This window comes from Cataglyphis hispanica, chromosome 21 (genome assembly GCF_021464435.1).
Source record: "Cataglyphis hispanica isolate Lineage 1 chromosome 21, ULB_Chis1_1.0, whole genome shotgun sequence".
Taxonomy (NCBI): domain Eukaryota; kingdom Metazoa; phylum Arthropoda; class Insecta; order Hymenoptera; family Formicidae; genus Cataglyphis; species Cataglyphis hispanica.
In genome coordinates this window covers 3,093,774-3,116,993 of record NC_065974.1, presented here as the reverse complement: position 1 = coordinate 3,116,993, position 23,220 = coordinate 3,093,774, and the positions used below count along the sequence as shown (strand labels likewise).

The window sequence follows — 23,220 nt, the reverse complement described above, 5'->3', positions numbered from 1 at the left end:
CAGAAGAATCTGCTTGAATATGTATGAACAAGATTTAAAATAATTTTTAAGTCAAATCAATTAAATTTCCAACACAACATAGTCTTATCTTATCACCGTTTCTTTAATGCGTGTTAGTAAGATCAAAATTGTTATTACACGATGTTTATGATTATATATATAAAAATCAATAAAAATTATTTTTTGGTACAATCAAAATCACGATACCACCAGAAATGTGCAAAAAAGATCTCAAACGAAAACAGAGCGTAAATTTTTATAGAATGCATCCGTGAAGAAACTTGAATATTCTTTGGACAAGGGCATTGTAAGATTATCTCATGAAGAAAACTCTTATTACGTTTGTCAAAATGTCAAGATAATGGATCGCCAGTGTCCCAATTGTTTGTATTTCAATCCAATTACTTTAATATGCGATTGACTGTAGTATGTTTCTCCAATTCAAAAAACAAGAAAGACAATTCATCTGGATGCATTGATAAATGTCCTCAAGATGGAACGATGATGCTATCGCATCATATTGATTGCATCAAGTTCTGCAAATGCTTCAATGACATTCCAATTGTTCAGAACTGTCCTAAAGGCTTGCATTATTGTGTAGTCAAACAGATCTGCGATTGGCCATGGACAGTCAAATGTAAAAAAAAATTAAAGTAAAAGAAAGATGTATCAGAAGATCAGAGGACGAAAGAAAATTAGAGCAGGAAGAAGTACATCAAAGTGCAATTTTTGTGGACTTTCGATTATTCATTATATTGAATTAATGCAATCGATGATTCAGGCAATTATTTATATCTCCTTTTTAAATATTATTAACATTAAATGTATTAAATATTAATATAAATATATATAAAAAGAATTATATCAAAGTAAATCAAAATTCTCCTATAATACATTTATGTTTTTTGTTAATTTATTATCATGAAATTATTTATACGAATTTAAACATTAATTAAACCAAAAATTATTTATATAAATTTACATCTGTTTATTAATCAGAAAATCATTTGTATGAAATGTTAAATTGATAAAATTATCAGTTAATAATACAATTTTGATATTTATATCTGCATTTTATATCTGATTATTGATAACATACAATAATAATATTAAACTGTATAAGCAAATTATTTTATTACATTAGAAAAATTTTTTTTAATTTAATATATTTTCAATCTCGTAATATTCTTTCTTCAACTTGGAGGTATTTTTTTTCTTACTAAAAGTGCAAAGATCATTATTTAAACTTTACAATTTTTAATGTTATACATTTTTAAGACTAAACGCTTTTTTTTAAATTAAAATTTTAGTAAAATATCGTCTATTTTTAATTTTTCTAAAAGGTATATTCTTTTTGTTATCAAAGTTTTTCAAAGTGCAGACTATTTATATGTTATTTTAAAACTTGATTTTTTTTTTTTAAATCTTAATAAAAGTATTTAATATTTTAATTTTTATATATTTCTTTGATCACTTCTCGAGATTATTGTGCTCTCAATTATATTCTGATAAACGAGTGTTTTGGTAAGATAAAGTTTTCGACACGCACATTTAACGTTTATGTAAATGGATTATTGAACGATAACTACCAGAAACTGTTAGCAACCTAAAAACTTTTAATCGAACAAAGCTGCCAAATCAAATATTAATAAATAATATTATGATATTTAATATTGCTTTTTATTTATGTATAAATATGCAAATATAATTATTATAGGAGAAAAAAAAAGAAAATAATAAAGCTAAAGAAATATTCTCTGGCAAAATGCTTTTGAAACCTGCTATCTTTAGAAGACACACATGTTCGGTATTTTATATAGTAGTAACGTAATTATACTTACACAATCCGCGCATATGTATATGTTTATAATTTAATTGATTTTTTAATTAGATTTTAGAAGATAGATTTTGCGATTTATATAAATCCGCAGATTTCTATATAATTTTTTTTTTCTTATATTTAAAAATTTTAATATATTTTAATATAAAGTATTGAATACTAATTCTATAACTTATAAAATTTTATGTAAATCTTTTTATTTTTTAATATTATTTTTATTACAAATTACGTAACTAAAATAAAAATATTATATAACACTTTTATAAGTCTGATACAAACTGCTGCAAAATTAAGTTTGTAAATTTCAACGTTTGTTTACTGATCGCTACATTTAAAATATATACACACATATCATATGTACGCATCTGTTTTAATATCCTCTTAAATGATTTTTTTAAAAGAAAAATTTTGCCAATGTTAGATATGATAAGCCACACTCATGTTAAGCGATAACACTCCGCACGCTTATAAAAATCATTTCGAGTAGAGACAAGTTCGTCAGTTAGCAATTTAGTATGAATGAAAGAATAGCTCCCGGTCTCTAACTCTAGCGACTGAGTTATTCACAATGAAAGGTGAGTGTTTACGATTTATGGAATTTTAATAGAGTGATAAAGTGAAGGCAAATTATTAAGGATAAGAGACATTTGGATAATTGAATCGAATTGATCGTTGAATGGCAAATGTGTAGGACGATTGTTTATGTCCACAAAAGAAAGAAGATTGTGTGTGTAGTGCAATTTGTGCATAAATGTCAACAAGAGGAGAATAACATAATTGTAGCAAATTAATGCAGGTTTTAATATTTTTAATAAATATCTATCTCTTGTAAAAATCATCATTATTGCATTATTGCATTATTATATTTATGATCAAATTAAAAGATATTGTTCATAAATTTAAAAAAGATATAAAGTAATAAGCAAAGAATTAGGTAACATGCATATCATCGAATAACATATTATTTACATAATTTGTAGAATTGCGCGTGCTTCAAATAATTATTTTTAACATCAATGTGAATATTTTCTCGTAGCAAATTATTTTTTTTATACATAATATATTTTTTAGTATAATTATTATTATATAAGGTGTTAAGTATATATTTTTTCTAATTGTATTACATTTTCTAATTTCTCTTATATAAATTAACAATTTTAATAAAATTAAATAAAGAGATATTAAAGAAAAAAATCATATTATTATTAATAATATATTAAACTAAATAGATATCATAACAATTTTAGTTTTTTCTTGAAATTATTTAATTTGTTTAATTCTTAGATTATATTAATAATACTTTTGTATACATATATATATATGTATATATATATGTATATATATATATATACATATATATATATATATATATATATATATATATATATATAGTATTATATTTATATTTAAATATATTATATTATATTTATATAATTATATATATATATATATATATATATATATATATAATTTTTAATACATATAAAATCTTGCCAACACATCACATCTTCAGATTTTAATTTATTTCATCATCCTCGTATCGAAAATGATATCGAAAAATCGCTTACGACAAGAGTAAAATTTTAATTTAAATAAAAGACGCTAAATTTTTATTTTTTATAATGTTTGAATTAATTTATTAACAATAAATTGACATCATTCATGTTAAAATAAATAATTAAAACAGTTAAATTTTATTTTTTAAGTTTAAACTGTTTAAGTTAGTATTGTATTAATGTCATAGATAATCAATATTATATATTCATATTGCTTTAATATTATATGTATATATTTGTTATTTTAGATATACACTTAGTGGTCATTTTATATGTGGCTACATTGAGCGTTGCGTTCAGCATATCATCAGTGACTGATTTTCCGATAGAATGTCCGACAGATGATGACTCACAGGATAAAATTATTTACATACCCCATGAAAATGACTGTACAAAATTCTATAGTTGCTATATGGGAACAAAGGGAAAACCACAAGATTGCCCTTTCATGGATAACAAGGGTAACAGATTGCACTTTAATCCCGTACTTCAGGTATGCGATTGGCCCTGGAGTGCAGGATGTAGAACAACATCAACTTCGACGACGTCAACAAGTTCCTTAACACCATCGACTTCGCCGTCAAGTTCTCCGACAATAACTTCATCATCAAGTTTTTCGACATCGTCGACGTCATCATCTAATCCTCCGACGACGTCGACTTTACCATCAAGTTCTTCGACTTTGCCGACTTTGTCATCAAGTTCTTCGATTTCGCCGACTTCATCGTCCACTTCTCGAACAACGATGACTTCATCGTCCAGTACTTCGACGACGCCAACATTACTCCCAAATTCTTCGACATCGTCTAGTTCTCCGACAATGACTTCATTATCAAGTTCTCCGCCGACATCGTCGTCTAGTCCTCTGACGACGCCAACCTTACCACCAAGTTCTTCGACTTCGCCATCGAGTTCTTCGATCTCGCCGACTTCATCGTCCACTTCTCGAACAACGGTGATTTCATCGTCCAGTACTTCGACGACGCCGACAGTACCTCCAAATTCTTCGACATCATCCAGTTCTCCGACAATGACGACTTCATCATCAAGTTCTTCGCCGACATCGTCGTCTAGTCCTCTGACGACGCCAACCTTACCACCAAGTTCTTCGACTTCGCCATCAAGTTCTTCGATCTCGCCGACTTCATCATCCACTTCTCGAACAACAGTGATTTCATCGTCCAGTACTTCGACGACGCCGACATTACCTCCAAATTCTTCGACATCATCCAGTTCTTCGACAATGACGACTCCATCATCAAGTTCTCCGCCGACATCGTCGTCTAGTTCTCTGACAACGCCAACCTTGCCACCAAGTTCTTCGACTTCGCCATCAAGTTCTTCGATCTCGCCGACTTCATCATCCACTTCTCGAACAACAGTGATTTCATCGTCCAGTACTTCGACGACGCCGACATTACCTCCAAATTCTTCGACATCATCCAGTTCTTCGACAATGACGACTCCATCATCAAGTTCTCCGCCGACATCGTCGTCTAGTTCTCTGACAACGCCAACCTTGCCACCAAGTTCTTCGACTTCGCCATCAAGTTCTTCGATCTCGCCGACTTCATCGTCCACTTCTCGAACAACGGTGATTTCATCGTCCAGTACTTCGACGACGCCGACAGTACCTCCAAATTCTTCGACATCATCCAGTTCTCCGACAATGACGACTTCATCATCAAGTTCTTCGCCGACATCGTCGTCTAGTCCTCTGACGACGCCAACCTTACCACCAAGTTCTTCGACTTCGCCATCAAGTTCTTCGATCTCGCCGACTTCATCATCCACTTCTCGAACAACAGTGATTTCATCGTCCAGTACTTCGACGACGCCGACATTACCTCCAAATTCTTCGACATCATCCAGTTCTTCGACAATGACGACTCCATCATCAAGTTCTCCGCCGACATCGTCGTCTAGTTCTCTGACAACGCCAACCTTGCCACCAAGTTCTTCGAATTCGCCATCAAGTTCTTCGATCTCGCCGACTTCATCATCCACTTCTCGAACAACAGTAATTTCATCGTCCAGTACTTCGACGACGCCGACATTACCTCCAAATTCTTCGACATCATCCAGTTCTCCGACAATGACAACTTCATCATCAAGTTCTCCGCCGACATCGTCGTCTAGTCCTCTGACGACGCGAACCTTACCACCAAGTTCTTCGACTTCGCCATCAAGTTCTTCGATTTCGCCGACTTTATCGTCCACTTCTCCAACCACGATGACTTCATCGTCCAGTTCTCCGACGACGCCGATATCGTCGTCCAGCCCTTCGACGACGTTGACATCGTCATCCGCTTCTCCGATGACGACTTTATCATCAAGTTCGTTGTCAACAATGATTATAACAACAGCTTCAACAATGATAACAACAGCAATCTCGACAACAACTACACAAGCCTCCGAAAAACCTCGGACAAAATGTCCTCCTAAAGAATCAACCGAAATAGCGTTGATTGCTCATCCATGTCTATGCAACGTATATTATAAATGCGAGAAGGGTGTTAAAATAAGTCAAACATGCCCGGACGAGATGCATTTCGATTATGTGCGAGAGATTTGCGATTTTCCAGAAAAAGTGAACTGTGTCCGACCTATTAGAACTGTAGATATTCTAATGGGCAGCTGTAATAAATGTGGCCCGGAGGGCAGAGCATTTCAGCATGAAAGTGATTGTTCTTCGTACTATCTATGTTCTAATGGTACGAAAATTTTGAAACACTGTATGGCAGGACTTTATTTCAACGTTACCCTCCAGATGTGCGATTATCCGACAAAAACAGATTGCGACTTAATTCCTAAATTCCTCACGACTGCTAAGTTTCTTACTGCTCATTCCGTCAATCTAGGGGATTGTCCTCCTGCGGGTTCCACAGAAAAAGTATTGTTGCCTCACGAATGTAAATGCGATCAGTATTATGAATGCGTTAATGAAAGAAAAGCACTTCGATATTGTGAAGATGGTTTACATTTTGATAATGATCGGAACACTTGCAGCCATCCGAATGATGCTAAATGCCCATATGTTTGCCCTTGTACCACAGAAAAAATACTATTGCCCCACGAATATAATTGTGAACAATATTACGAATGCGTTAATAGAGAACAAGTACTTCAAACTTGTCCAGATAATCAACATTTTGATTATATTAACAAAACTTGCAAGCATCCAGATGAAGCCATATGTGCCACATCTAATTCGACAACGACGACAAAAACGACAACTGAAACAACAATCACAAATACGACAACCACAGAAATAACAACAACCGAAACACCTATTACAACAACACCTACAACAACTACAACAGAGAATATTCCTGAAAAACCGCGAAAAACATGTCCTCCTGCAGGATCGACTGAGAAAGCGCGGATTGGTCATCCCTGGGTTTGTATCTGGTATTACGAATGCGTAAATGGTAAACCAAAATTTCAAACATGTAACATCTTCAAATTAGAGGCATTCGATTATATACTAGAGGAGTGCGTTGTTTTTTGGAAAGCAAAGTGCAGGTGGCCAATTTCAACGTATGATATTTTAATTGATGATTACAACAATAAATGCTCTCAGGAAGGCAGAGCATTTTGGCACAAGACCGACAGCTCCTTGTATTATTTATGCGTTAATGGTAAAAAAATTTTAAAACACTGTCCGGCAGGACTCCATTTCAACGTTACTCTCCAGATGTGTGACTATCCGACAAAAACACATGGCGACTTAACTTCTAAATTCCTCACGACTGCTAAATTCCTCACTGCTCATTCCGTCAATCTAAGAGATTGTCCTCCTGCGGGTTCCACAGAAAAAATATTGTTGCCTCACGAATGTAAATGCGATCAGTATTATGAATGCGTTAATGAAAGAAAAGTACTTCGATATTGTGAAGATGGTTTACATTTTGATCACAATAAGAACACTTGCAGCCATCCGAATGACGCCGAGTGCCCAAATGTTTGCCTTTGTGTCACAGAAAAAACATTGTTGCCTCATGAATGTAATTGCGAACAGTATTACGAATGTGTTGAGGGAAAGCAAGCACTTCGAACTTGTCTAAATAATCAATATTTTGATTATATTGACAAGACTTGCAAACATTCAGATGAAGCCAATTGTGCCACAGTTAATTCGACAACGACACCGACAACAACCACAGAAATAACAACCACAGAAATAACAACCACAGAGACAACAACCACAAAAACAACAACCACAGAAACGACAACTACAGAAACGACAACTACAGAAACGACGATCACAGAAACGCCTATTACAACAACATCTACAACAACAGAAACGCCTATTACAACAACTCCTACAACAACAGAAACGCCTATTACAACAACACCTATAACAACTACTACAGAGAATATTCCTGAAAAACCACGAAAAACATGTCCCCCTCCAGGTTCGACTGAGAAAGCGCGGATTGCTCATCCCATGGTTTGTAATAAATATTACGAATGCATAAATGGTGAAAAGGTAGAACAAAAATGCAGCAATGGCATGGAATTCGATTATATACGAGAGGTTTGCGATTGGTTTTGGATAGTAAAATGCATCCGGCCAATTCCAACGTATGATATTTCCACTTTCACGTCTATTATTTCTACTATAAAGTGGCCTGAAGAAACTTATAAAATAGCAACTAATAATCTTGATCCAGCTACTTGCATTGGTACCTGTCCTGAAGTGGACCCCCCAGTTGCAGTATTACTTCCTAACGAAGATTGCAAAAAGTTCTGCATGTGCAGCAATGGTATTGCATGGGTTCAATCTTGTCCTGAACCTCTTTATTTCGATTCTATAGATAAAGTCTGCAAGTATAAGAAAGACGCTGTTTGCGGGAAACGCTTATTCAATCAAGATCACGTATCTATGCTTCATAGTATAGTTAATGTTGAGAATTCTATGCAATCTCTGAACAATAATAATAAGGACAAACAAGAAATATATGACAATTCTTGGTCTACAGTACGCATCTATAATCTCGATCCGGTTACTTGCATTGGTACCTGTCCTGAAGAGGATCCTCCATTTGCAGTATTACTTCCTAACGAAGATTGCAAGAAATTCTGCATGTGCAGCAATGGTATTGCATGGGTTCAATCTTGTCCTGAGCCTCTTTATTTCGATTCTAAAGACAAAATCTGCAAAAATAAGAGAGATGCTGTTTGCGCAAAACGTTTATTCTATCAAGATCACGCATCTATGCTTCATAAAAAAATCGATGATGAGAATTCGATGCAATCTCTGAATAATAAGAATAACGATGAACAAGAAGTACGTGAGAATTCCTGGTCTACAGTACGCATCTACAACCTCGATCCGGTTACTTGCATTGGTACCTGTCCTGAAGAGGATCCTCCATTTGCAGTATTACTTCCTAACGAAGATTGCAAGAAATTCTGCATGTGCAGCAATGGTATTGCATGGGTTCAATCTTGTCCTGAGCCTCTTTATTTCGATTCTAAAGACAAAATCTGCAAAAATAAGAGAGATGCTGTTTGCGCAAAACGTTTATTCTATCAAGATCACGCATCTATGCTTCATAAAAAAATCGATGATGAGAATTCGATGCAATCTCTGAATAATAAGAATAACGATGAACAAGAAGTACGTGAGAATTCCTGGTCTACAGTACGCATCTACAACCTCGATCCTGTTACTTGCATTGGTACCTGTCCTGAAGAGGATCCTCCATTTGCAGTATTACTTCCTAACGAAGATTGCAAGAAATTCTGCATGTGCAGCAATGGTATTGCATGGGTTCAATCTTGTCCTGAGCCTCTTTATTTCGATTCTAAAGATAAAATCTGCAAAAATAAGAGAGATGCTGTTTGCGCAAAACGTTTATTCTATCAAGATCACGCATCTATGCTTCATAAAAAAATCGATGATGAGAATTCGATGCAATCTCTGAATAATAAGAATAACGATGAACAAGAAGTACATGAGAATTCCTGGTCTACAGTACACATCTACAACCTCGATCCGGTTACTTGCATTGGTACCTGTCCTGAAGAGGATCCTCCATTTGCAGTGTTACTTCCTAACGAAGATTGCAAGAAGTTCTGCATGTGCAGCAATGGCATTGCATGGGTTCAATCTTGTCCTGAACCTCTTTATTTCGATTCCAAAGATAAAATCTGCAAGAATAAAAGAGACGCCGTTTGCGCCGTACGTCCATTCAATTAAAATCACGTTTATATGATTAATAAAACGGCCGAGAAAAATATTTTGATGAACCTTCTAAGTAAAAAGCTTTAATAAACGAAGGACATAGATTTTGATTTAAACTAATTGATTTCGGTCAATTTCTTTAAGTACTTAAGATTTTTAAAATATTCCATTGCATTTAGTTATCCACATTATAATGCGACTTATAATTCAACTTTTAAATTTTAATTTAATTTTTTAAATTTAGTTTAAATAAAATCTAATATACATAGTACATATCACATATTTATGAAAAGTAATTATTATTTGCTGATAGTTATTTATTTATAGAATAGTCAGCCTTTATTTTCACACTGAATTTTTCGCCTTGTTATAATTTATATACTAAAATTTATTTTTTAATTAATTTTGTGTATGGTAATAAATCTGTGAATCATCATAGATCATTATGATAATTTTTTGTTACTGTTTTCTTTATAATTGATTATTAATTATATATGTAATAGATTTTTAATTATATTATTAATTATATTAATGTAGCAATATATTAACGAAATTTAACAGCTTTACAGAAATTTAAAAATAATTTCTAATAATAATCTTTTTTAACTTTTTAATACTTTTAAATACTTTTGATGTCAAATATCTTTATAAAATTAAGCTTCAAAATTTTAAACAAAGTCTATTCAAGGAATAAAAAATATCTGATATTTTTAAAAATATTTATGATAGAATGTTAAATATATATTTAATATATAAATATAGTTTTCAAATTTATAATAATATTTTCTCCAATGTTCTATATTAACGGTAATTTTATTTAATTTAAAATTAATTACAAATGAATTTAACAAAATCAATATGTACCAATCGATTTTCCATACGGTTTATCGAAATAAAGTTCTAATAAATGGATGGCAGTTATTCCTAATTTATTCGTCAGTTCAGCTTTATTATGCTTGTTAAATATTATTAACAAAGAAATTTATACATATAAGATTAAATGGGATTACAATCTTGCTATCTAGATTCGTATCACATAATTCGTAGAATTCGATTTATCTCAAGCGTCATTAATTGGATTCCGATTTGAACGTTTTCACGTTTCCTTGACAAGAGATTACTCATTCAGCATCCTCACATGCTCTCTATCATCTTCAGGCACCACATCGCGATTATTATCTTTGATATCTTTGACAAGATATTCATAACACAAAACTAAATTGTGGTGAAGAGAGAAAAGTGAGAAGTGAATTTAACATCGATAGATGTTACAATCATTCGTAAACTCGGGACGGTGAAGAACTTTGATTTATTTCAGTATTGAGTGGAGAAATTAAGAAGGGAGATTAGGAGAGAGAATAGAGGATGCTACACGAGATTATTTATTGTACATCGTCGTAATTGTTGATCATGTCCGAAAGAGAGCCAGGTCTTGCAGGGACGCTCGATGTATGCTTGTCGATGTCCGAGCTCTGAAAGTCATGGAACAGAACCTCTTTATTCTGCCTAATTTTCTTCTGCCGCTGCGCGTTTTGGATCATCCTCAGAATTTCCCAATTGCTCAACTCCGTCGACATTGGTATGGCGATATCATCTCGTTTGCCAAATCTACGCATTGGTAATATTTTTAAAATTAATATTGCAATTAATTTTATTTTATATTGTACTGAATTAATTTTATGTTGTTTTTTCTTTGAATTTCTGTACAAGATGTTATTTAGTGAGATCTAATATATAGATTTTTTTATTATAATTATGTGCAATTATTATGTATTAATTATTATAAAAATCTAAACTTTCATTTAATCTGAAATACTAAGATAAATCATGTTTTATTTGAGATATATCGTACATTAACAATTAGCTAACTTTAAACAATACTATTATTTATTGGATTATATTATAAAAATGATATCTCATGCTTGCGAATGTAACCGTTACCTCGCTTTTCCTAACGCGAAAAAATAATCTTTAACAAGATTGGCATATTTTTTAAACTCCTCGGGACTGCCAAACACTTTCGGTCTGGTTAGTCTAGCCATGGGTTCCGGTTCGGCGTGGATAATTGATGTTCCAATAACAACGGTGGCCAACAGTAAGCAACAGGGGAAATGAGCAAGGCTCATCATCCATGTCCGCATTTCGAACAGCTTGAAGTAATAGTGGTAGTCTTGGTTGCTGCAACGAGACGAAGCTTATACGTACAAAGAGAAAACGAGAGAGAGAGAAACAATGTGTGTGGCTTTAAACTTCACACGCGTGCGATCAACCCGCGAGAAGAACACGCAAACATTTTTCTTTTCGCGACAAAACTTTCCTTGACGCGCATCAAAGGGATAAGATCCAAAGTTTCTTAACGTAATACGTTTCCAAAAGTAGTAAAACTTCCATCTGACGATGATCAAGTACCGCTTCCCACTCGCTTCTGAATACGGCGAACATTTCCGAAAGAAGGACGCAGCGGGGGTGGTTGAGCGCGAAAGATAATTAGGGTTGCAAAAACTAATGCGCATCTTTGAACTCTCTCGAAGAAGCCGGAGAATTCTTCGAGAAATTGTTCTTGAGAAATGCTTTGTTTCTTAAGAATGCCGTACTGAGCGGTCGTTGTGCCCTAAATGAAAAGAAAGTTACGTTCCTAACGTAACTCTTCATTCATTTTGTTCAGGGGAATCACTGAAGCTAAATTTAGTCGTTTTTCTGTACTATAAACGTAGATAAAATTGGCCGTTACTCGTTGATACTGTATACTCTATTTATATACTGCATCTCAAGTCTTCGCATTTTTTTACTTTTAATTTAAAAAGTATTTGAAACAGAATCTTCAAAATTTAAGAACTCTAAAAAATCTTTGAAAAATTTACTGTTAAAAAAAGCATATCACAAAATCAGGTACTTTAATCAAATCACAAATACATAACATCACATTCTCGGAATATTAAACTATGTCGTAAATTCCGGAGATTAAAATGCGTAGGATTAAAGGACATTCAGGAGATTAAATAACATGTACGAAATCCAGCGGGTGCAATAAACTTATAGCAATTATAGTAAAAGTACAACAAATTGTTATTTAATCTCTTTATTTTATAAAGCTATTTAATTCCAAATAAATATTGGTGCACATATCGAGAATTATTGAAAAGAATCAATGTTATTAACTCTAAAAAAAAAATTTTTATTCCACATTTCATATTTCTACTATATATATTACATAAAAACAAAAAGTTTTAATTAATTTTTTTATATAAAAATTATTCTGTGATTTGCGAAGAAAACATGAAATTTGCCCGCGATGTATCTATCAAATGAATTTTACTATTTAACTTTATTTTTAACTCTAATAAGTCAAATCAAACTAACTTCCGCAATTTATATTTCTAGTATATTTATCTTGCTATTTATTGCGGATGAAAAATCAAAGTATCAATAAATCAAGTACATATACGCATATCCGATGGAAGATTAAATTATGAGAATGGAATTGCAATCGTATTGTATAATAAATTTCATTTTTCGGTTATCGTATCACTAATCTAGTACAGTTTTAGTCAAGAAAAATAAATTTAAGGAAAGAAATTTAATAAAGGATATTAAAAATTAACATTTATACATAATATGGAATTCCAGTTATGTGAAATTAACCAGTTAATGAGATTAAAGAAACAGCAGGCAAGCAGAAATATTGTAGCAAAGAAGTTTTACAGTCGAAACGTGTAACAGAATGGAATTCGCGGATGAAAGCAAAATCCTGAAATAGAATAGTTACCTGTTGCATCGGTAACGGACAACTTTATTGATGGATTCTGGGACGGATTCTGTAGAGGATACTGAATCGTTTGAAATCAAATATCATGAATTTCTAAGGTATAACCGATCGACGAATCAAAATCGCATTAGCTTGTACCCAATACTCCACCTTCGAAAGTATGCCAAAACTTTCTCATCTCACGTGACATGATCGAGCATTAATACCGTAATAAATATGATATACGAAACTAATTCAAGAACTGTATTTAATAGGTCAATCATTATCTATTAAATGGGTCCACGTATAGATATACGATCTACCTTTGCTATGAATATTACGCATGACACGTGTCTCTTGATATTTTTTAAAGTTCACTTGTTTGCGAAAAATTTGTATCAAATAGATGAATGCTTTGAAATTGAATATCGGATATAAGAGATAGACGGATATTTTCTCTAAGTTTCTTGTTGTACTGCACGTTCTTAAATTTCAACGTATTTCTTGAATGCTCTGTGAAATTGGAATACGTCACCGATTTCAAACGTAAGACTTCACTTTTGAAAAATGCAGCCACATACTTTTAAAGATATCTCAGTGAACTTTGAAATCGTGAGACGACAATTACATGCTCGATTTTTTAAAGAATGACAAGAATTTATAGTTTTATTACACGGGGACATAAATAGCAGCAATGTAATTTCATATACTTCACATATTTTCACATTTTTTGAATACAGAGTGATAAATTCTACTGAATCAACGCGTGGAAAAAGCGCGAGATATTATAAATTGCGGCACCTATAGAAGCAAAGAATTTTTATTATGATATTAAGAACAAGATATACGATTTAACATATCTGCTGACTTATATTTATATAAGCATTTTTATTCACAAAATGTTTTTTTCAAAATAGAATATGCAATAGACGAATGGGCAATTGTTTAATTATATACTTAAGTAGTTCGTTGAACGCACAAGTCACTGATCTTTTTAATACGTAAACTCAGTCTGACAATAAAACAAGGAGATCAATTAATCAAAATATTTGATAAAATATAAATTTATACGTATGTATATAATTTATCTAATAATTGCTGATATAATTTATTGTGATCTTTTAATATTATGTTTCTTTGATTAATCGTTATATTCATTCTAATTAAAAAATATTTTGCTGCAAAAATAATAATTATTAGTAATTATTATTATAATATTATTTCTCTTTACATTTAGAAATTTATTTAAAAATTTGTAAATTTTTCTTTTAAAAAATTTCTTTAATTAATAAAAATGACATAATTAAAATATAAATTACTCATATATTAGGATAAATAAAAAAAAAACAAATTAGTATCTAAGCAATAAATTTATCTTATTTAGAAAAAATATAAGAATGCATGCGTGTGTAAAGAAAAGAATTTTTTTTTTGTACACTTATCAACAGTAATGTGCATGATAAAGCAAAGTCGATGAAGCAGAAACGTGCCGAAATGAAACGTACTCGACGGAGATCGCAAGCGCTAAAGGCGCTGATAACGATTTTCACTTAATGGTTAGTCAGCCGGCACGTGCAAGTGAATGAGAATATCCATTATTGTTTGTCGACATTGTTACAACCGTAAGACTACATCATCAGTTATAGGGAGCGAGTGAATACAGCTTCGTCTTACAATGAGCCGCGCGTAGGTATGCCCGTTTTGATATCGTCGACGACATGAAGACTCGCTTTCCATCGTGGGATTTTGCAGATTATATTACGCAAAATCTTACGAATCGCGATTGTAGTAAGAATGTCAAAGCGAAATATTACGTTGCCAAATACGATAGTGATTTAAACGCGGTATCTCGGGAACGTAGCGGAAACGTTACATTCATTGTTAGTTACATCAAACATATACGAAGCTCGCGACTAGAACTGTATACAGAAGCAACTACGTCATTCTGAATTGAAAAAATAATTGAACAAAATAATTTTAATGTAATGTACGAAAAAACTTTAATCTTATAACTATCTTCTCAAAATTTTACCTTTTTTTTTTTAATAATTATAATTACTAAATACTGCAATCTTATATAATTTTATAAAAATATTTGATCTTAATAATTTCTCTCCTTGTCAATTTCTCTTTGATATATTTATACAAGGTATTTCGATCCTGATATCTTTCGATAGAATAACGATTGCATAGTTTGAAAGATGCGAGATTATTATAGAGTTAATGCGTAATTAATCCACGTTTTAACGATATCATATCAAATTTTATTACTCGAAGGCGACTATAATATAATGTTTAGATAACGCAGATTAACGCAAGGTAGCATGATGATGCATCAAAAATTCTCGCTTTCATAGAAAATGCCACGATATTATTGATGACTGTGATTATAGCTATTATTCATTCAATTTCAAACCTGAATTTTCCAAAGATATATTATGAATAAATCTCAAACTCGTTCTAGATGTATATACGGTGTATGTAATTATGCTTGACATACAATAGTGCCAGATGATAAAAGATAATAACAATAAATTTTAACATCGAAAACATTGTCAGATTAAAAAAAAATGATTAAGATTCTGCGAATTTAAGATTCCTCGATCTTAAGATTCCTTGATTATTCTGACATAATATTCTCTTCTCATGCTACATCGCTAAATCTGTACGTTGTCGACTCTCTCAATCGTATGTCAGATATTTCGCCAAATAATAAAAGCACGATTTCCTAGAAACTTATGAACGTGATAAACCATAGAGACTATCTGCTGATAGCACGATCTCACGTCCGTCACTCGGATCGAAATTAATTATGTGACCTTTACGGGCATCTAAAGAGACGATATTATCCAGCAAGCGTCGCAAACGTTCAAGTTCATAACGCGTGCGGCGTTTTTCATAAAGCCGGAGAAGCATGCCGAATCGGCCATCTTCTCGCCTTATAGCAGCTAAGAAGCTAAAAGAATTCACATTGTTATTTTGCGAAGTGTCGAATAAGATTCATCAGAGAATTCTTGAAAAAAATAGATAAAATTTTATCAAGTAATAATTCTGCCGCGGAATATATTTTTATATTTAAAACATAATATAATATTAAATAAAATATCTGTCATTTTAACAAACATGTTAAAATATAGATATATTTTGAGATTTATATAATTAAAATAACGTGAAAATTTCTTGCAAAAAATAGATTGCAAATATTGTGATAATTTAAAGATAAAGAATTAATATTTTTGGAAAAAAAAACCCTATGAGATGCCATTGTAAAATAATATATTTAATTTTTTATATTTTCTTATATAATCCTCGAAAACATATTATAAAACGTTAATTTTTTCATTTCCCTATGTAAATTTCTTCTCCTCTGTGTCCGAAATTTTGTCGTAACTTTAATTATAAACTGTCAGAATAAAATGGAATTCTTTAAGCTATAAATGACGAGGGATCAGACGCGATATTAATTATAATTTGCTTATAGAATCGACTCGATAAAACGACATAGGCGTCGGAACAAATTCGTTAAGAGATAAGCGCGCCACGAACGAAACGCAAAATGACAAGAGAGGTCGCGAGGCTATTTCGCTAAATATAGTAAATTTCGTTGTCGCATCCTAATGCATGCGATTATACACGCAAAGTGAGGACAAAGTGAGTATGCAAAGCAAGCACAGAGACTATACGACCGATTACAGCGATAACGAAGCTATCGAATCAATCACGGGACTCAATTTTCAGGCGCGTTCTTCTGTGATGATGACACCCTCATCACATATTGACTGATCTCTTCCGATAAAATATGTTTTTGCTCACGGCATTATTCGTGAAAAAATTCTTACAATTATGACAATATTGTATAATAAAATCGATCGATTATCTGTGAAGATTTGTCGGCTAATAATGATTTCAATATGTATGTATATGCGCAATACATGCTATTTTATTGTATGTAAAAATTATTTGTCAAATCACATGAAAAGTTGCTTTTTAAAAACATAACTAGTAGCAAGCGTGATACAAATCTCTTATTACGCGTATCATAGAAATGTGCTAGATAACTAATCATGTATTAGTTGACAATAAAAATATAAATATAAGTATTTGAAATAATACAAATTTACATATATTTATTGACAAAATATTATTTATTAGTATTAATTAGCTATGAATTTATTTTGATTGATTCAAGTATGTATATATGATTCATAGTATTCAATTTTATATAAAATTATATTTGTAACTGCAATTTAAAAAATAATAAGACAATATATTGATAAATTATTATATTAAAAAACTATATAAAATTTACTATAATTTATTTTTTATGAGAAAGAGAAAGAGAGAAAAAGAGAAAGAGAGAGAGAAAACCATATAAATTAAATATTAAATAATTATTTTTTACTCTGTGTAATTAAATTTACTTTTTTTTTAAATACATTAAAAAAAAATTATATTAAACATCACAATCATACAATTAATTAAGAAAGTAATTAAAAAAAAAAGTTTGCAAAGATTACTTGAACAACTTTAATAATCAGAAATTTTCGAAATCAATTTATTAAAACTTTTTATAAATGTTCTTTTAAATAAATAATACAAACATTATAATATATAATTTAATTATTTCAAATTTATATTAACACTCCGCATATACTCACCGATCGACAAACAAATTTCCGCGACGATTGGCTAATGGATCGGATAATAAATCGCGATCGAGAAAGACGAATATCAGCTCACACTTGAGGGAAATCCTAAGTTCGTCTCACTGGCACCTGGCGGGTTCTTCTTGATCTATTCGGCACCCTGATGTATCTTTCTGATGTACTCCTGGCGAACGTTTCAGTAGTTCGGATCGGCCGCTGAGCCGCCGACAGGAGTATATATACCTACTTGCAAAGGCACCCTCCGACGCATCCCCCAGCTGCAACCCCTAGCCAATCCTCGAGGTTCAACCCCACCAATCGTCCTCCTACTCGCGGCTCCTTACGTGGATCTTCCTTTCATAGATCCCTCGCGCTTGCACGATCGCGCCTTTCTGGATAAAATGCGATCGCTTAACTCGAAATAGAAAGATTATTTTATCATATATATTTTTACCGAAAAGATTATCCACCCCCATATTTGATTGATCGCAAAATAATGCAAACTTTAATTAATTATTAATTTTAATCGTTTATTGCAAAATGTATCCACATTTTTCTTTCTCACGCTGTCTTTTTAAAAGTTATATATTTATACTCGTCCAAAAATTTATATTTAATTGTTATTTCTTTGCAACTGAATATTCATTTATATCTTTGAATACGAAAGTTCCGGAAGCCAGTAATTTTTGGCGAACAGTAAAAGACGAACGATGCTTTTATAACGAGTTAATCAAAATCAAATATTATTACAATAAATCAAGAGATTAGATACACACGATGGAAAATTTCGTATAGAAATATCAAGATTACGCGTCTATTGTAAGAGCTATAGAAACTCGAATGATCTATGTATGTATGTACAATCGTGTTGCATTAAATACGTTACTTTGATTATGTAAGAAAATTTAAGAACTTATCCATTTTTTTAATTATACACGCGCGACTTATTGTCAACCTGAGGAGATACTCTATTATAGTAATATACATATAGCAACAGCTTTGACTGTAATCCTATTATTCAAATTTTCTCGCCAAGCCCATCCGTCTCTCTTACGTATAGCAATCTGATAATGAAATAACCTTTAATATTAAAATTCGACTCGATCAATTCGCCGATTTGCACCTTCAGGTCGTACGGTTACAATGTAGGTCGAACAGATATCCACTTTGGAAAAGTTTAGAAGAAACGTATCCGGCACGCAGTACAAGCACCAATCTCACGATCGCCAAATCGTTAAGTATCCTTTAGTTCTGTAACTTTTGAATGATAACGACATGAGTTACACATTCGCGTCGCGAATTCTGGTAGATAGGAATGACAGGGACGATAACGAGAGAGAAGAGGAGAGAGAAAGAGAAAGCAATGATAAAGAAATGTAATCCCTCATACGTGGGCAGATAAATCGTGACGGACATACCGACAAATACGGTCAATAAGAACTTGACCGAACGATGATGAGGCGAACAAAAACATTGTTAATAAGAGGACATCCTGCGGCGCGAAGATCCATCGTTTTTCATTTTTGATTGTTACCGCATTAACTCCGTTAATCCGCATCTTTGCCGATATTGATTGCTTTGATTCGTCCTTTTTTCGTTTAGATTTCCAAGTTACATATATAATACGTTCGGAGAAATTATTTTCTTTTGTCCCTCATAATACATTAAATAAAGAAAACTGTATCAGAAGTTGTAAAAGTTTTTGCGATTAAATATATTTAATTAATATATTATTTAATATATTTAATTAAATTGCGAGATTAAATAGCAAGATTGAATCTAAAAAATATAGACATTATAAGCAAATAGCTTTTTTAGGAATAATAGAGATTAATAAAATTAATATTTTTCAAAATTTATCTGGAATGAACAAAACCAGGTAATTTGATAAAATCAGCTTTATACAAATTAATTTAAATCATGTTTTATAGAGACAGCTTGAAAGCTTAATTTATATATATACATATTAATATATATTTTTATACATTTTTTAAGTACAGAGGAGATTTGCAAGAGAAGGAGGCAGAGAAAAAAAATATTTATAAATGCATATATTAACAATAATAATAATCAAGTATAATAACAATAAAATAACAATAATAATAAAATAATCTAAAGGAAGTAACTTTAAGAACAATGATCTTGCCATTATTCAGTAATAAATTACAAACATGCGACACAGCATATTTATTAGGGTAAAATAATTCTTTCAACATTAGAAGAGAGAAAGAATAACCTGGCTCGTTGTCACCGATTTGTCCTTAATTTGAAGCGGACAGAGAAACAGTGCGTGATAAGAAAATCCCGCGTTTACGAGGGTTCTGTTAAGCTTTCTCGATATATCCCCCCTTTTTCAACCCTCTATCCCCCTAATACGTTTTCGTCGTGCTTATCGCCGCCGCTGATTTATAACGTCAGTTGAACGATTTTGCGGATGTTTCGCTTACATTTACTCGTGACGGTAGTAACTCTTGGATAACGTCGATAAATAATCGCTAATATATCGCACATCGTGGAATGCCTCCTTCTATTCTAGGAGATCATAGTCGAAAGAGAGCAGAACGCGATCGGGAATTGATGCATTAAACAATACGATCGGAGCCGCTTAACGATCGTTCGAGATGACGAAGAAGCAATTCACAGACGAATGCATAAAAAATGTCATTGCGTGGCCATCAAGTCTGTCGCACTCATGAAACAAGCTTAAGTTAGTCTGATATAGGAATTCAAAGGGTACTCTTACCCTCCCGCCACAAAGGAAAGCGATAAAATTACCGCGGGATCAACAGGGGCCGCGTCTGAGAAACATACTTCCGTTGTTCAGATTGTAATTGTTGGCGTAGAATTTTTGATTTAAACTAAGTATGCGCTCGCATTCGTGTATATTTATAAATACGTTTAAAATACTTTTTACACTCGCGGACTCATTTCACGGGGAAGTTATAGAGAAGTTTGACGGTAGATGAGTTAACCGACAAAGTTACAACCTGTTCCGTAAAGCGCGGGTTACAGTTATTGTGCAAGCTCGGAAAGGAGCTTGCTCTGTGAATCGAATAATGATGTGTATGTATCTGCGCGCGAGTGAGAGTATATATAACAAATCATAATGCAACAATTCGACATAAGAAAGTATACCATAAAAGAATGGACTTACCAAATACTTTTAATATATTTTACATAATGCTGTCGAGTTAAAATAAAACTATCGGAGAACTTTTTAAGACATTATATGAAATATTTAAGATAAAAAGACCATGACATTTCATCTTAAAAATTTACATCTTTGTATAAGTAATTTCTCTTATTAATTAGAAAATAATTATTATATAATAATTATTTACACATCGCAAATCGTGTATTAAATAAAGCTAAATCATTAATTGTTACACTTGTTTCAAAAATCTACATTACAGGAAAAAAATATTAAGCGTAGATTATACAAAAAGAAATAATACAATAAAATTCGAATGAATGAATAATATTAATAATATGCATAATAAATATTAATAATATGCATGAATAATATTAGATAAATTTTACAAATTTTGTGAATTATATAAGGTTCAGTTTTATGGAAAAAATCATGATATTCTCTCTTTTATACAAATATAACTTCTGTACATACATTAATTAAGTTTTATCTGCGTAAGCCCCATTTGTGCGGCTCGGTGTATTCTCGTCTTCTCATCATTTCTACGGTTATGCAAAATTGTTGTTATAAATTATAAAAACACTGCGCCGACTTTTATTTTATCAAGAATATCACGTTATCCTTCAAAACGACAACATGCATGGCAATCCAACATACTAATATTAATTTCCCCGATCTTGTTTTTGTTAAAATACAATCAAATATTATTACTTAATTGACTATTATTATTTAATTATCTTTTTTAATCTCTTCTAACATAATATATAATTTTATTTCATAAATTTGGAAAAAGAATGATTCTATTTTAAAGTATCTGCCGCAATTATGCACCGAACAAGATGCTAAGAATCACTCTGTTTGTAGACTCTACAGATAAAGACTTACCTGATGCAGGTAAATCACAGGTAAATTCAAGCATATATCTTATGCTAATTTTCTTTTATATATTATTTGTAAATTAAAGAAAGATTTATGTAATAGCTATATTATAATATTTTTAAAGGCAAGATGAACATTCAATTTGTATAACAAAAAAATATTTAGCACTTATTTGTATTGTATAAATGTATTTTACAATTTTACGATAGTACAACCATTGTATTTATTTACACAATTTCTTTTTGAAAGATACATTCAGTGTTTTGAGAATATTTTTTTCACGTAAAACAAGTCTTCGTTTAAAAGAATGCAAACTTTTGACATGTTGTGTAAAAAGATTTGTTGTACAAAAAATTATTTAGCATAACTGGAAGAGACGTTTTTAAAATTTATTACTATACTAGATTGCTCGCTTTTAAATAATCAAATTATTGGAATATAATTAATAATTAATATTAAAATTTCCAGAACCTGATGTAGTTTGAAAAATTTAGATAGCCTTGAGCCAAGTCGATCTTCAACCGTATTATTATTCCAATTATCGCATCGCTGTTCTGAAATCGCGAAAACACGAAAAGACCACCGGCGCTCGCCTTCGTTAACCACGATCCAGTCTTGTTCATTTGGTCAAATCGCCACTGCAGAAAAACATCGCTATCCTCTAATGAACATCACGAATCCGAGGAATGATCGGGAAAGAGAAATAATAATAATAAAAAAAAATGGAGGTAAAAAAGAAGCACCGTCGACGGTACGAGCGACCATCCGCCGCCGATCTGCGAACGGCGACAACGAGGTCGTAGTGGGGAAGATGGGAGAAGAGCAGCCAGGGTAAGGGAAGACAACACACATGAGCAGAAGAAGGAAACTAACTATGATGATTATTTGTGATGGTGGTGGTCGTGATGGTGGTGGTAGTGGCAGAATCTCCGCAACAGGTAGAAGAAAGAGGGGGCGAGGAGAAGGAAGAGGAGAAGATCGGGAGAGAGACGAGGAAGAACGCGGGAGAGAACGGTCATTGCCACTACCTCACCTCGAGAGAGTCCGACCATATGCGCTAGAGTCCCCGTCATCACGAAAAGCGTCGACCCCGACACGGTCTACCATCCGCGGCTGTCCCGCAGTTTAGCCTGCCGTCGTTTATACCTACCTACCTACTCCGCTTCACCTACCTATCTACCTACCTACAAACTCGTGGGGGGGCTGTTGT

At 32.3% G+C, this 23,220-nt stretch overlaps 2 protein-coding genes across 4 annotated transcripts in view; one reads left to right on the top strand and one right to left on the bottom strand.

Moving 5' to 3' along the window:
- Positions 1-2,323: 2,323 nt before the first annotated feature.
- On the top strand, positions 2,324-9,937 carry LOC126857261 (uncharacterized). The gene is made up of 2 exons (XM_050606494.1): positions 2,324-2,415; positions 3,645-9,937. The coding sequence occupies exons 1-2, from the start codon at positions 2,409-2,411 to the stop codon at positions 9,602-9,604; spliced, it is 5,967 nt and encodes a 1,988-aa protein (XP_050462451.1). The 5' UTR covers positions 2,324-2,408; the 3' UTR covers positions 9,605-9,937.
- A 449-nt stretch (positions 9,938-10,386) lies between these two features.
- Positions 10,387-23,220, bottom strand: part of LOC126857279 (uncharacterized) — a 136,017-nt gene continuing 123,183 nt past the window's right edge. For 2 of the 3 annotated variants that reach the window (XM_050606531.1, XM_050606533.1), the window contains 2 exons: positions 11,531-11,767; positions 10,387-11,197 (listed from right to left, as the gene is read on the bottom strand). In XM_050606531.1, the coding sequence (XP_050462488.1) occupies positions 10,972-11,197; positions 11,531-11,767 (463 nt within the window). In that variant the 3' untranslated portion in view covers positions 10,387-10,971. Of the gene's footprint in view, positions 11,198-11,530; positions 11,768-17,992; positions 18,373-22,481; positions 23,212-23,220 lie in introns of those variants that run through there. The other variant, XM_050606532.1, reaches the window with a different exon arrangement.